This window comes from Elaeis guineensis, chromosome 14, assembly GCF_000442705.2.
Source record: "Elaeis guineensis isolate ETL-2024a chromosome 14, EG11, whole genome shotgun sequence".
Classification (NCBI taxonomy): domain Eukaryota; kingdom Viridiplantae; phylum Streptophyta; class Magnoliopsida; order Arecales; family Arecaceae; genus Elaeis; species Elaeis guineensis.
In genome coordinates this window covers 64694247-64709565 of record NC_026006.2, presented here as the reverse complement: position 1 = coordinate 64709565, position 15319 = coordinate 64694247, and the positions used below count along the sequence as shown (strand labels likewise).

The 15319-nt window shown below is 37.5% G+C and overlaps 2 protein-coding genes across 11 annotated transcripts; both read left to right on the top strand.

Moving 5' to 3' along the window:
• Nucleotides 1-278: 278 nt before the first annotated feature.
• On the top strand, nucleotides 279-2341 carry LOC105057359 (mitogen-activated protein kinase kinase kinase 18). Its single transcript, XM_029268331.2, has one exon. The coding sequence runs from the start codon at nucleotides 764-766 to the stop codon at nucleotides 2324-2326; it is 1563 nt and encodes a 520-aa protein (XP_029124164.1). The 5' UTR covers nucleotides 279-763; the 3' UTR covers nucleotides 2327-2341.
• A 1765-nt stretch (nucleotides 2342-4106) lies between these two features.
• LOC105057114 (uncharacterized) lies at nucleotides 4107-7867 on the top strand. 10 transcript variants are annotated; one of them, XR_012136718.1, is made up of 4 exons: nucleotides 4107-4463; nucleotides 4767-4924; nucleotides 6951-7049; nucleotides 7217-7867. XR_012136718.1 is itself a non-coding variant. In XM_010939583.4 (4 exons), the coding sequence occupies exons 1-4, from the start codon at nucleotides 4410-4412 to the stop codon at nucleotides 7541-7543; spliced, it is 411 nt and encodes a 136-aa protein (XP_010937885.1). In that variant the 5' UTR covers nucleotides 4128-4409; the 3' UTR covers nucleotides 7544-7867. The 10 variants fall into 10 exon arrangements, 2 of the variants coding, with proteins under 2 accessions (XP_010937885.1, XP_073104499.1); XR_002165973.3 differs by having other exon boundaries at nucleotides 4109-4463; nucleotides 7171-7867; XR_012136719.1 differs by lacking the exon at nucleotides 4767-4924 and having other exon boundaries at nucleotides 4121-4463; nucleotides 7217-7269; nucleotides 7385-7867.
• The last annotated feature ends 7452 nt before the right edge of the window (nucleotides 7868-15319 follow it).

Sequence of the window (15319 nt, the reverse complement as noted above, 5' to 3'; positions counted from 1 at the left end):
CTTGCAGTCTAATCTCTTCTATAAGACCCCAATGGTGGTGTTATCCATACACCGAATTTTAGGAATGTCCTGCTCGTTTTAGATCATAACGATTAACGTGCACCCTTGGGCCAAACTCTCGAAAAGGAAAGAAGAGTCATGTATTTATCTTGGCTAGCGCTCGTGCACGTCTCCTCCAGCCAACTCCCACTGGGCAAGCATCGTGCGCTGCGCGAGCACCACCACCGCAAGCCACGAATCCCCCCCCCACCCATCACCAGGTCCACCTACCCACACGCAGCTACCTTTTTAACTTGCTCTCCACCAATAGCATCTCGCCACGCCTTAACACACTGTGGGCCCCCATGCCACGTTCTTTCTACTGCAGCACCAGCGAGTCGACTCGGCCCGGATGTACGATTGCGAAGTGGATTCTTGCAAGTAAATCCAATGCCTCTCCCATACATCTGGCCATGTGGACGATTGAGATCCGCTCCCACCTTGGATAAGGATGATCCGTTCCATAAGGCTACAACCCCTTTCACGTCTCCTATTTTTCTATTCCCATCCACAATCCCGTTACGTCAATAAACCGTTCGGTACACGTGGATTTACTTAAACTATGAATCCGCATAGAGAATGTGTCTCTATAAATTAACTCATCTGGTGTCCGAAAATTGGGACGCGCACCACAGGCGTTCTCGGTTCTCCTCGGCCCTTCTCCTCCCTCTCTCTCTCTCTCTCTCTCTCTCTCTCTATTCCAGAGCTCGAAGAACACTCTCGAATGGAAAGAGCGGGAGGCCTCTCTTGTGGGAATTGGGTGAGGGGGAGCAGCATCGGAAAGGGCTCCTTTGGCGCGCTGAGCCTGGCCATGGACAGGTCCAACGGTCAAATTTTCGCGGTAAAATCCGTCAATTTGAATTCCTCCCCTCATCCTTCCATCAAGGCTCTGGAGAACGAAATCCAAATCCTCCAGTCCCTTAGCTCGCCTTACATCGTCTCCTACCTCGGCGACGACACCACCCAAGAATCTCCGACCGACACGTGCCGGAACCTACACCTGGAGTACATGCCCGGCGGGACCGTCGCCGACTTGGCAGCCAAGAACGGACCCGTCGGCGAGCCGGAACTGCGGAGCTACACCCGATGTGTAGCCCGTGCGCTGCACTACCTCCACTCCTTCGCAGGTGTCGTGCACTGCGACGTCAAAGGCCGGAATGTGCTGATAGGCCTAAGCCGGGGCGGGGCGAAGCTCGCCGATTTCGGTTCGGCGATGAGGACTTCCGGTGCAGGTAAGCAATGGAAGACATGGGGAACGCCACTGTGGATGGCGCCTGAGGTTGTTAGAGGCGAGCGGCCGACGCCGGCATCCGATGTCTGGTCCCTCGGGTGCACGGTCATCGAAATGGTCACCGGAGCCCAACCATGGAAGGATTCCGGACCGGACGCTCTGCTCCGGATCGGTTTCGGCGATAAGGTGCCAGAATTCCCCGATCATCTATCCAAGATCGGTCGGGATTTCCTCGACAAGTGTTTGAGAAGGGATGCGACCGAGCGGTGGACCAGCGAGCAATTGCTGCAGCATCCCTTCTTAACCGACGACGACACGAACGTCACCGGGCCGTCGCCGAGGAGTGTACTCGATTTGGCTGATTTGGAATTCTGCGACGACGATGCTTCTTCCAACGGGGAAAATTCTTGGCCCAGTTATAGTCATGATGAGGTCATGGGTCGTGGGAGGGCGAGAGTGAAGGAATTGGCTTTGGACAGGACGGCAGTGAGGTGGGAGAGCGATGGGTGGGAGTTGGTCAGATCGGCAGGCGAGCCCGGTTCGGCGGGGGATCGGGAAGGGGGAGGGATATGCCGGGAATATTTGGATTGTTTTGGTTGGGAATTGGAGGAATGGAGTGGGAATGGTGGTGAGGCAAGTTGGGGTGGGCTGTCCGATGGAACGAGATGCTCTGCTTCCACTTGTTATTGTTGTCGTTGTTGCCATTGCTGGTGTTTTTATTATTGTGGCTGTTACGAGTGTCTATTGGGATGTTATTATTGTGGCTGTTGCAAGTGTCTCTTGGGATGTTGGCATTTGGGTGGGGTAAGTTTGGCGTTTGTTCTTGGTTGGTGTGATTCGTTGTTACATACGGTGGTGGTTAATGCAATACTTTTTTCCTTTCCTCTGGTTTCACTTGGGTTCCTTTGCATTTTGTTCTTCCACACTTCTTTTAATTGCATTGATAAATTCTTTGATGCGCCAGAAATCTTTTGCTGGCCTGGTGATTCAATGAAAATAACCGATGACCCTTTTCTCCTTTTAATCCAGGATTATCCAGATCAAGCCTATAACTAACCTAGTTCTGAAAGCAGCTTAGTGTGCCAGCCATTCAGCCATAAGAAATTCAGCAGTCAATCAACATCACAATATTTATAAATTTTTCGACTCAGAAGTTATCTTATTGATCTTATTCTTATTTTAGATGAAACTGTTATATATATGGACTCCATGTTGCTGCAATATTTGCAGACACCTAGTCTAATGGAAGCTCACTTTTATAAGAAATATGACATGTTTGAACCCGAGACCTCTTCTACAGGGAGAGAGTACCAACTAGCTGAGGTAGGAGCTATTGGATTTCGAAAAAGCATGCTAAATTTAATGGCTGTCTCGTGAACTAAAGATGTTTTGACAGAGAACATAGAGGAAAATAAAGACCCACCGACAACTACAAGGACAACAAACAACTTTGATTGTTTAATTGTTCACTGATTATTATGGAAAAGTCCTCAATGGTAGTTCACGAATAACTCCCAGCTTCGTGATTGATCATAGCCAGCAAATATTTCAGTTTAAATCATGTGATGACATGAAGCCAACTGATATTATTTGAAAAAGGTTTGTTATAACTTGAGCTAATTATCAAATTGTCCAGAAGATTCATTCATCTGGTGGAGCATGTTGTTGGATAATCACTGTTGTTTTCTAAGTTGAAGACCAACTTCGTGGACCTTCAGACACATGCACTACCTTAAACACTGTTAGCCATCCAGGAGATGTCCCTCTGTAAGAGGACTCAGGTTTAGATTTGGTCCATGATGCTCGCAATATATCCTTGTGAAACCTCTTATCAGGCTTAGGATTCAGACCCGGACAGACCCTGAACAACCTTGCAACATGATGTCATTTGGTTGATGGGCTTGGTCGGGTCCAACTGAAAGTGGGCTGGTACCTGGAAACCGGCCCATAACTGAAGCTTGTTTAAATGAGCTTGCACTCTAGCAAGCACTCAGAAGTAGCAAAGCATATCCATTAGTGCGCATCGGTCGGGCTTGGATTTCTCATGTCTTGGTAAATGCTTACATTTGTTACTCTTTATATGACGATGACGACGGCTACTTGATAACTTGGATGCATCTGATTTTCTTGAGGAAGAGTGTATTTGGGCAATCTTGCGGATGATCGGCTGCCCCAACCTCAATTTTAGATCAATGAGTATGATGATGTAAGTAGTATTATGTCATCATTGAATTTGGTCATGGCTTAATTTCTCCTTTTTTTTTTCTAATAGACTTGATTTCTTTCCTTTTTTTTAAAAATTATTGTAATAGGCTTGGTATTGTAAACATAGAAATAACCTAATATGGGCGTAGATTATTAATAAAATAGAATAAAATAATATTAAATTTATATCTTTTTCTCATTTATTTCTAGATCATACAATAAATTTAGATACATTTCATTTTCTCAAAAGCTCACAACAACAATAATAATACTCATCTATTAAATTATTCTTGTTTGTGGAGGTTACGACAGCTGCCCCTCAGTGAAAAGTCAATGATCACAATCATTAAATCGGTCAACATTGTATCAATTGGAGATGGACAAATGATCTATCGATTAGACGATACTGATAGATGAACTGATACACATCCACGTTAGATCATGTCGTTACTGTAGTTTTCATAATTCATTTATTTATGATTTTTATATTTATTTTTTAATTAATTTTTGTTGATGGCCATATTTAAATATCATCTTTTTTTTTTCTCAATTAATAAATTTTTATTTTCAGATTACATAAAAATCCAACATATTGGCATGTAGCAATAATAAATCAGGCACAACTGAAAAAGGAAAAACAAAGAGAGATATTTTACTCTCGGTTTGGATAATTTTATTGGATTCTCGGATTGGAAATAGGATTTCTAGAATTCCAGAATATAAGACGTAACCCATTCTTGCATGAGAAAGAAAAAATTTGCTCTAATTTTTTTCTTCCGATTTGGATTGGCCCACTTTAAAATTATTTTTTAAATATTTTATAAATATACATCTAGCTTAGCCTGCAGGTTGTGATCCTGCTGGTCCAATTCGCGAATCCTGCAACTGCGTGAACCCTAGCCCCGTGGAAAACGTTAAGAGTTTGGCTGCCGATATGGTAGCCATGGCCGCGGCCAACTCTCCAATTACCATGCGGGAGATCCTGACTGTGAGTACCGCCCTTTCTTGATTTGTTCTCTTTCTCGCAGTAGTATTTCTTTCTTTTTCTTGTTTTGCTGGTTTTGTTTCATTTTGAATTCGATCCGAATATCCGAATTTGAGAAAAGGCTGGAGAAGCATAACTCTCGATTCTTCAATTCGCCATTGTTCCGCGGTGAATTCGTTGGGGAATCGGGAATCTGTTCAGATCCATCGAAGGGGATGATTCGAAACGCTCGTGAACTAAACTTTGAACTTTTCCTGGAGCTTTTCTTGGTTCTTGATTCTTAGCTTTGATTTGCATTGATGCCAGCTTCTAAGTCTGGAGTCAGAGAAATAGACATAGGGAGACTTCTCTTAAGAACAGTGTTGTTATCATGGACATGAACATGCCGATGCAGCCATTAAGGAGCCCTATCACTGCAGACTCGGCATTGATTAATCCCAACAGCAGGATTCTTGCTCTCAAAGGTCCTTCTTGTTATCTTTGTGATCTAATTTTTTGGACTTGGGAATGGAGTTGCTTCGTGTTTTGCTACACAACATTATCGGACCGATAATCTTTTATATTATGGTCTGACATGATGCTTTGTTGGAGATCTTTGTACCGATTGATTTGGTTTTTCTTACACAAAGTGCACCTGTGAAAGTTCACTTAATTGGTGCTTTTTTTCCTTTTTCACCTCATATCAACAATTCCATCGCATACATACAGTGCGATACAGTTTTCTAGGTGGGATGAGAACATGGTTTAGAGCTTTCATATGTGTTGCTCCTGAGAAAATTTGGGTGTTGACATGTAAGCATGGTGTTAGAGCTTTCATATGTGTTGCTCTATGAAAAGAGTGTCCTACCGGAATGATATGAGACGAGGAGATCACAAATTTTCAAAACTGTAAAAGAGTGTCCTACCGGAACAATATAAGTTCTACATATTTAATGAGTTGCTATCATTAAGTAGCATGCCTCCATGTAAAATATGTAGGTGAATCAGAGACCATGAAACGTTTGATGGAACAGCTAATTTGAAAAATAATTGGATCATCAACTATCAGTGTAACCCAACTGGAAAGTGGATGGTTCTTATTGGAATTTCACCTGGTGCTCCTGAGTTATGCTGATTTCATCATCGTCGGCCTGTGTTTCAGTATTTCATAATAGTATGGGTTTTTATGGTGGTATGATAGACATTTTGTATTAATATTTTTGATATGATAATATTAAGGAGTTCTGCTTGATCTGTGCAGCATCATTTCATTTTATTGTATCCCTATCTGCATCTATAAAAATCTACCATTGTTCAAGTTGCACATCATATCTGAAATAAGTTGGAGGTACAAAGTGATGGTTACAAGGGCATTTACTTAAGCTTGCTGGTTGGAAGGGAATATTTACTTTTACCATATCTAAATCTAGCAAATTACATACAAACTGTCTTTCTTTTTTCTCATCTTTTTTGTTTTTGTTTTTGGGTGGTGGTATTGTGTGGATATGGGTAATTTCAGGTCATTTCTGCATGGAAGCAAACAATCTGATGGATCTTTTGTTGCTTCCAGGGAACAAATATGTGCCAAAATAATTTGTGGCATAAATTATGATTGCCACATGTTAAAAATGAAAATTCACGAAGACTGACAATGGGTGCAAATGTGGGGTAGAATTTGTGGAGCCTTACTGACATGGTAAAAAACTAGTAGAATCTTGTACTGCTTTTTGCATCAAACATACCACCCAGTACCAGTGGGTCTAATCTTTGAAATAGAGTACAAGCTGTGTGGCTTGCTCAAGACTTGAAGGCAACATAAGCTTGTCTACAGGTCTACTTAGTTTCTCTCTTTTCATTCTTCAGCCTTGGTGTTGGAACAATCATATTGTCTTTGATAGCGCTTTTGTCAATTTGACAATCTCAACCAAAAGAACTTCATAATTTAGTGGATGTCATATCATATGTTGCACAAGGGACTTGTGTCAGAATTTAGGCATTGTCCTCTAGATTTTATAAAGAAGCAATCTACTGGTCCTATTTATTCCGGATACTTGGGTCGACAAAAATGTGGTCTTCCAGAAGTCATGCATTGCTATCTTCGCATGTAGTGGAGGGCTTGGTGAGCCATTTTCTTATATATTGTATTTTAATTAGGATGATTTTGATCAGTATATGCAATTTTTTTTAGCAATAGGTTAGATCATCCTCTATTTCACTGTCTATGTTGGACTTGATATTTAGCTTTGTCTTCTACCAGTTCAATGTATGGAAGTGGAGCATAACTCTCATATCTCTATGGCAAAGCTTTTCTTGATAGCATTTTCCATATTAAACTAGGCAATAGATATTTTCATAGCTTTAGTATCGAAGAAAAATGTTTCATGAGAAGCTTGCATTAGAAAGTGAGAGTTGTCTCTGAATTTAAAAACTTATCAGCAGGTGCACTTATTGAGTTATCATGCAAGAGCTGGTGAATCTTTATATTTCTTTTCCCCTAAATTTTGGTTGTAGAGATTGCAACTGGTCAACAGGAATTTGCAGCTTTCTTCTGTGTATCAGCAGCATAGCCAGGCCCTTGAAGCACATGCAGCATCATTTGCTTTGGTTAAGGTGAAATTGTGATCATATGTTTTGTTTGTGAATTCTGATGCCTGCACATGCTATTCAGTTATTATTATTATTATATTTAATGCTGTCATTATTGGCTTGGAGTAGTACATTTTCTGTACAGGTTTCTGGAAATGACCATCCCTCTATTCTTATTTGTTTTGCTTCAGAGATGTCCCATGTCAAACACTTAACTTCAAAGTTGCATATGATACCCAGCCAGGTTGATCTACACAATTACACCATATTCTCGTAAATAGAGATGCCTTTAAAGTAATTTGTTTCATGTCTTAATACTTACCACTTATTCTTCGTCTTATTGTTGGCACCTCCTGTAGGTTACAGTTAAGATTCAAGAGTTCTTTTTTTTATTTTTTTGTATGCCCAGTTGTTGCCTCTTGCATTGCCCCTGGCATGCGTGGACCTTTTCTGGCCCTACCACCAGTGGGTGGGATGGGGATGCCTCCAATGCCGTTGTTCATCCACAGATTTGTTAGGTGGTACTCATTTGGTACTGGTAAACAATCTAATGCAGCAGCAGGTGGTCAGCCAAGAAAAAGTAAACCACATTTGTAATTTTAATATAGGCATTGGTTTTGCTTTGTACCTGGCAATTTTTTTGGTGCCATACAATGCTGTGCGGAGGATTTTGTCTGTTGACTGATCTCTTGTGATGAGAGATGCAGCCGAGTTTCGTGAGAGCATGCTCCGTAGCTGGGTTTCATGTGTTTAGGTGCTCAATGGTTTAATTTCTACTTATTGTCCATTTTGCTGCGAGAAGCACCTTTAATTGATGTATCATTTCTCTTTTTGTTGCCTTATCTTCTGTGTTTCAAGTGTCATGCTCCGAACCTAACAACCGATTCGGATACGTAATAATCGCACACTCCTTAGAACAAGTCTTAAAGAATATGCAAGATCAAAATTAATTTCTTACAATCTCAACGTCCATAATATTTAATTTCAATAATAATTAGTAAAATTTACATAATTACAATTGAAATTTTTTCAATTCTCTGATCAGATAGCATGATATTTTATTTATTCGTCTGCTCATCCGCAAATTCATACCACAGCCAATCATGAGCATCCTGTAATTCTAAGAAGAAAAAAAAAGATGGAGTGTGAGCTTTACAGTCTAGTAAGAATTCTCATATCACAATGATATAATAATATAATTTGAAAATAAGAATAAACAATAAAACATAAAATTCTATGTTCAATATCTGGAATAATTCAAACATCTATAAATTATATGTCTTGTCAAAGGAGATGCATCATTATATATTAATGGGTGAAATATTTTTGTTCAACAATTATTTCATGTCTTGTCTTTCATTTCTCTTTTGATTATCATATGATCTTTAATCTTTTTCTTTTTGGTTCTAGACTAACTAAGTCTATACCTTAATCATCATCCGAATTAATTTTCACTTAAAAGTCTTTCAAGACTGTCCCAGGATGAGCTCCTGGCGGCTGTCCCATGTACGAAAGTCCATGAGAGGTTGTCTCAGGCATAAACTTTTGATGGGCTATCCCAAACATGAGCTCTTGATCGGCTGATCCACCTATAAGCCAGTGGGGGCTGTCTCAAGCATAAGCTCCTTGCGGGCTGTCCCAGGCATAAATTCTTGACGGGTTATTTCACATGACAAAACTAGTCCATACCATATCTCTCTTTTTCATTTAATCATTATGTATTGATTTCATCAAATCAATTCTGACTGACATTATGATCAATTTAGATATGTCATATCCATATAATCATGCCATCAATCTCTGATACATATATATTGATATAATATATTCATGCTCAAAATCAAATAGCAGTATCTCAAATATAATAAATTCATCGATTTCAAATCCGACGATGCAAATATAATAAATATAATGATGATCATGTACAGAGATTCTTACGTTTATTGGTGACTGATCCAAGCATAGAAATTAATATTCTTCTTTGATTTATGAATTTTGAAAACAAGATATTTTACTCAACATCTTATGCAAATAATTGTATCTCTTCATGATCCTGATCAAATATAAAAATCATGTATGGAGAAATTATCGATAATCGATTCTAATAACACAAATCTAAGACTTCTCCTCAGATTATCCAAAATCTGGACCTTTCATTGGTCCACAAGACTTCTAGAGAGAGAAAATTCATGAAGAGAGAGAAAATTCTAGAGATAAAATTTTAAAGAGAGAGTGGAGAGAGAATTCTCGTATCTTTCAGATGAAGAAATTATGATTGAGATCATCAGAGGTTATATCAAGGTGACTCAATATGAATTAACCATGATCAATGTTATAAATTTTGAATAAAGATCGGATCGGGATCTAATCTACTGTATGAATTTCGGAGCAATCTCAGGTCATCATATTTTCATCTCAAGTTTATTCTAGGATCTGTGATGTAATCAAAGAGAGAAAGATCCTAAAGAGACAAAATCCATAAAGAGAGAGAAAATGTCTAAAAAGAGAAAATAGAGAGAGAATTTAGAGAGAGAAGATGGAGAGAGAAAGTAGAGAGAGGAGAGAGGAAAGAGAGGAGAGAGAAAAAATTCTCTCTTTTTTTTCTATTTTTCTTTTTCTTTTTCTTCTTCTCTTTTTCTTTTTCTTTTCTTTTCTTATTCTTCTTTCTTTTCCCGTTTTCTTCTTTCTTCCTTTTCCTTAGCCGAACAGGGGGAGGATCAGAGAGACGGGCTCGATGGCTCGAGCTTCGATGAGGGGCGACGGTATCTGGTCAATGGCGACAGAGCAAGGGGAGGTGGGCGGCGAGGTTCGACCGATGAGAAACTTAGAGAAAATCAGAAAAATAGGGGATCCATCCCTTACCTCTTGTTTTCCAATCATTGGCCGATCACCGACGGCCTAGACCCATAGGGAAGGAAGGCTAGGAGGTAAAGATTTTATCCTAGGGGTTAGACACCGCAATCGACAGTGCCGGTGGCCAGAAAAGAAAGGAAGGTGGCTCGACCGAACAGGAGTTTCATGATTCATGGAATTTCTGACGATCCCAACGACCGACGAGGTGTCTAAAACCATGGGAAGAAAAAAAAGAGGGAGAGGAAGAAAGATTGAACTCTTACCTGAACTCCAGTGGTCTCTTCGTCCTTCGATTTTCGACAAATACAAGAAGAGGGTGCCGCGGCTTCTAAGAAAAAAAGAGAAGGAACTGAGCTCGACGATCGCCGGTGGAGGCTCGTGAGGGAGAGGAGAGTCTTATTTATAGAGGATCTTAGAGTTTTAAGGATCCTAAAATTTTTTTCCATTCGAGATTCATCGGAGAAGAAGACTCCCATCGGGAGTCTTCTTCCCATTTCTTTTTTTTTGTATGGGCTTTGGGTATTTATATGGGCTTGGTCCAAGGCCCAAGTGGGTTGGATGTTACATTCTCCCTCCTTCAAATAATTTCATCCTCGAAATTAAGTTACATTGTTTGAGATATATTTTAAAAAAATTTACATTCATCATATTATTCTCATGTTTTCGATAATATCTTACATATTATTTATTTCTCATGATTTTGTTATAACAAAAATTATTTGAAATTTCAAACACATTCCTTCTTATTGATTTCTCAATTTTTTCGAAGAACTGTAATATTTTGGACTAATAACAAAACTATCAAGCTATTAACAATATACTTGAAATGTCTAGGGTTCTTCTTGGTATTATCTGCAATGAAATAACCTACTAGTAAAAATTACTCGGCTATAATCTGATTATGTCAAAAATCTGTAGCATCCTTTCATTATCAATAAAATCTTTTCTTATTTGCAACTAATGTATTCTTTTATAATATCTTTTGATTTAAAGGATTAATAATTATAATCAATTTAAACCATCATGCTTTTGCTGTACACTCTGATCTTAACTTATCAAATTATATAAATTTATCAAAGATCAATAATATCCTTATATATTAGATAAATCAAAGATAGATCAAACCTTTTAATTTTTATTTAGATCTTAAAATAAAATTTTAAGTTTCTTTATCTTTACTGCCCCGTAGGCATAGCACATCAAAATTAAAGTTTGATCCAGTTTTTATATTTGAATTCATTGTATAAGCTTCATCACTCTTCAAGAATTCAATATGTCTAAAATTAATTAGAGTTAACCTTAGATTTATCTTATAATTATTTAGGTAATTTTCAAACCAACATTTTTTTGTAAAAGAATTAACTCCAACTCGAACAAACTAGAAGAACTCAAGCCAACATCCTTGTAAGTAGAAACAATTTGATTATTTCTGGTAGAACTCTCTTCATCACAATCTTTAATATTAATCGATAAATCTATACAAAATCTTATCCCTTATATAAGTCATTCAAAATTTAACAATAACAATATATTTTAGTTCAACTCAGAAATTGAAATTCTGACTTGAATTACTGTCCACAATCTTCAATAATCATAAGAAAAAAATTTAAGGAATCTATTCCAAAGATAAAAATATAATTTATTAAAGATTTCATCATAACTTATATATCATATTAAAACAAAATTTCTTCTTCAATTTAACAACAATATCAAAATACCTTTGATCCACTTAAAAGCAAATTTTTGACTTGAAATTCAATGTAATTTAAAAGATCAAAACAATCACATCCAAATATGATACTTTGAATAACCAAAGATTTTACCAAGATATGTATCTCATATTCTCATAATAAAATTCAAGTATATTTTTCATCTAAAATTGAGTTTCATATATGACCTCTTATAGGTTAAATGCTCAAAAATATTTTTTTCTCATATGATATATTTTTTTCTTAGATCATATCTTAATTAACTTTTTTTTGATAAGTCCAAAATTTATAATGCTCAGACAATTATCATCAAAATTAGAAAAGTTATCATGATCTTCAACCATATAAGTTTAGCATTCCAAAATCATCGAGTATACTCAACATAACATATCAATACCTCTCACTTCCTTTCAGGATCAACTCTTCTTATATTCAGGTCATCCTACTAATTGAAATCCAATATATAACTCGTCAATTTTATAATAGACATTATATGCCACTTATGCATAAATTTCATCATAGTATCTATTGTTTCGAAATTCAAATATTGAATCATTTCTTTTATATCTATCATGTTTTTCATGATCATAACTTAAGTTCAAATATCACTAAAGTCATAATTCTGAATAATTATAATCTTAAACTCAAATACCACTTAAATCATATTTTCTAGTGATCATAGTCTAAACTCTAATATCATTCTATCATATCCTTAATGATCATAAGCTTAAATTTTGATATTATCTATCACACTATTGATCATGATCCCAAAGTTTGATATCGCTTATGTCATGGTCTCTAGTGATCTTAAATCTGAGCTCTGGTACCATTTTGTCATATCTTAATCACTTATATTATAGTCCCCAAATGATCATAACTAAGCTCTGATATCATTCTGTTATATCCTATTGATCATATATAAAGTTTTGATATCACTTCATAATCCCTAGTGATCTTAAACTTAAGCTCTAATATTATTCTATCACATCCTATTTACTTATATCATAATCTTCAATGATCATAACCTAAGCTCTGATACTACTCCGTCACATCCTATCACTTATATCATAATCCCCAATGATCATAACCTAAGCTCTGATACCATTCTGTCACGTCCCAAACCCAACAGTCGATTCGGATACATGATGGCTGCGCACTCTTTAGAACAAGTCTTAAAGAATATGCGAGGTCAAAAATAATTCTTTACAATCTCAACATCCATAATATCTAATTTCAATAATAATAAGTAAAACTTGCATAATTACAATTGAAATTCTTTCAATCCTCTGATCAGATATCATGACATTCTATTTATTCATCTGCTCACCCACAAATTCATACCACAGCCAATCATGAGCATCCTGTAACTCTGAGAAGAAAAAGAAAGATGAAGGGGTGTGAGCTTTACAGCCCAATAAGAATTCTCATATCACACCGATATAATAATATAATCTGAAAATAAAAATAAGCAATAAAATATAAAATTTCATGTTCAATATCTAGAATAATTTAAATATCTATAAATTATCTGTCTTATCAAAAAAAATTTATCATCATATATTAATGGGTGAAATATTTTTTTCAACAATTATTTTATGTCTTGTCTTTCATTTCTTTTTTGATTATCATATGATCTTTAACCTTTTTCTTTTTGGCTCTGGACAAACCAAATCTCTACCTCAGTCATTATCCGAATCAATTTTCACTTAAAAGCCTTTCAAGACTGTCCTAGGATGAGCTCCTGACCGGCTGTCCCACATACAAAAATTCGTAAGAGGCTGTCCCAGGCATAAGCCCCTGGCGGACTGTCTCAGGGATGAGCTTCTGGCCAACTGATCCACCTATAAGCCAATGGGGGCTGTTTCAGACATAACTCCGGACGGACTGTTCCACATGACAAGGCTAGTCCATACCATATCTCTCTTTTTCATTTAATCATTATGTATTGATTTCATCAAATCAATTCTGACTTATATTATGATCAATTTTGATATATCATATCTATATAATCATGTCATCAATCTCTGATATATATATATATATTGATATAACATACTTATGTTCAAAATCAAATAGCAATATCTCAGGTATAATAAATTCATCGATCTCAAATCCAACGATGCAAAACCAATGATGCAAGACCTATAGTAAAATAGCATATATATAATGGTGATCATGTACAGGGATTCTTATCTTTATCAGTGACTGATCCAAGCACAAAAATCAATATTTTTCTTTGATTTATGAATTTTGAAAATAAGATATTCCACTCGATATCTTATGCAAATAATTGTATCTCTTCATGATCCTGATCAAATATAAAAATCATATATGAAGAAATTACCGATAATCGATCCAAATAACACAAATCCAGGACTTCTCCTAAGATTATTCAAAATCGAGATTTGTTTAAGTATCTGGATTCTCCACTGGTCCACAAGACTTCTAGAGAGAAAAAAATTCATGAAGAGAGAGAAAATTCTAGAGATAAAATTTTAGAGAGAGAGTGGAGAGAGAAAGTGGAGAGAAAATCTTCGTATCTTTCAGATGAAGAAATTATGATTGAGATCATCAGAGGTTATATCAGGGTGACTCAATATAAATTAACCATGATCGATGTTATAAATTTCGAATAAGGATCGGACCGGGATCTAATCTACTGTACAAATTTTGGAGCAATCTCAGGTCATTATATTTTTATCTCAAGTTTATCTTAGGATCCGTGATGCAATCAGAGAGAGAGAAAGATCCTAGAGAGACAAAATTCATAAAGAGAGAGAAAAGGTCTAGGGAGAGAAAATAGAGAGAATCTAGAGAGAGATGATGGAGAGAGAAAGTAGAGAGAGGAGAGAGGAAAGAGAGGAGAGAGAAAAAATTCTCTCATTCTTTTTTTCTATTTGTCTTTTTTTTTTCTCTTTTTTTTTTTCTCTTTTTCTTTTCTTTTCTTCTTCTTCTTCTTTTTTCCATTTTCTTTTTTCTTCCTCTTTCTTGGTCGAACAGGGGGAGGACCAGAGGGACGGGCTCGGTGGCTCGAGCTCCGACGAGGGGTGGTGGTGTCTGGTCGATGGTGATAGAGCAAGGAGAGGCGGGCGGCGAGGTTCGGCCGGTGAGAAACTTAGAGAAAATCAGAAAAACAGAGGATCCACCCTTTACCTCTTGTTTTCCAGTTATTGGCCGGTCGCCGGTGGCCAAGACCCATAGGGAAGGAAAGCTAGGAGGTAAGGGTCCTATCCTAGGGGTTAGACGCCGCAACCGGTGGCGTCGGTGGTCGAAAAAAAAAGAAAGGTGGCTCGACCGAACAGGGGTTTCATGATTCATAGAATTTTTGACGATCCCGATGGTCGGCAAGGAGTCTAAAATCATAGGAAGAAAGAAAAGAGAGAGAGAAAGAAAGATTGAACCCTTATCTGAACTCCAGTGACCTCTTCGACCTCCGATTTCCGACGAACACAAGAAGAGGGTGCCACGGCTTCCAAGGGAAAAAGAGAAGGAACTGAGCTCAACGGTCACCGATGGAGACTCGTGAGGGAGTGAGGAGTCTTATTTATAGAGGGTCCTAGAGTTTTAAGGATCCTAGAACTCTTTTTTGTCTGGGATTCATCGGAGAAGAAGACTCCCATCGGGAGTCTTCTTCCCTTTTTTTTTTTTTTTTTTTGGTATGGGCTTTGAGCATTTATATGGGCTTGGTCCAAGGCCCAAATGGGCCGGGTGTCACACCAAGTCAGTCCAGAT

What these genes read in the sequence shown, in the direction of transcription:
- LOC105057114 (XM_073248398.1), top strand. Translation starts at nt 4,410, where the DNA reads ATGGTAGCCATGGCCGCGGCCAACTCTCCAATTACCATGCGGGAGATC. An exon ending in CCATGCGGGAGATCCTGACT is followed by an intron (nt 4,464 to 6,950) that starts GTGAGTACCGCC and finishes TTTTGGTTGTAG; the next exon opens with AGATTGCAACTGGTCAACAG. An exon ending in CATCATTTGCTTTGGTTAAG is followed by an intron (nt 7,050 to 7,170) that starts GTGAAATTGTGA and finishes TTTTCTGTACAG; the next exon opens with GTTTCTGGAAATGACCATCC.
- LOC105057359 (XM_029268331.2), top strand. Translation starts at nt 764, where the DNA reads ATGGAAAGAGCGGGAGGCCTCTCTTGTGGGAATTGGGTGAGGGGGAGC.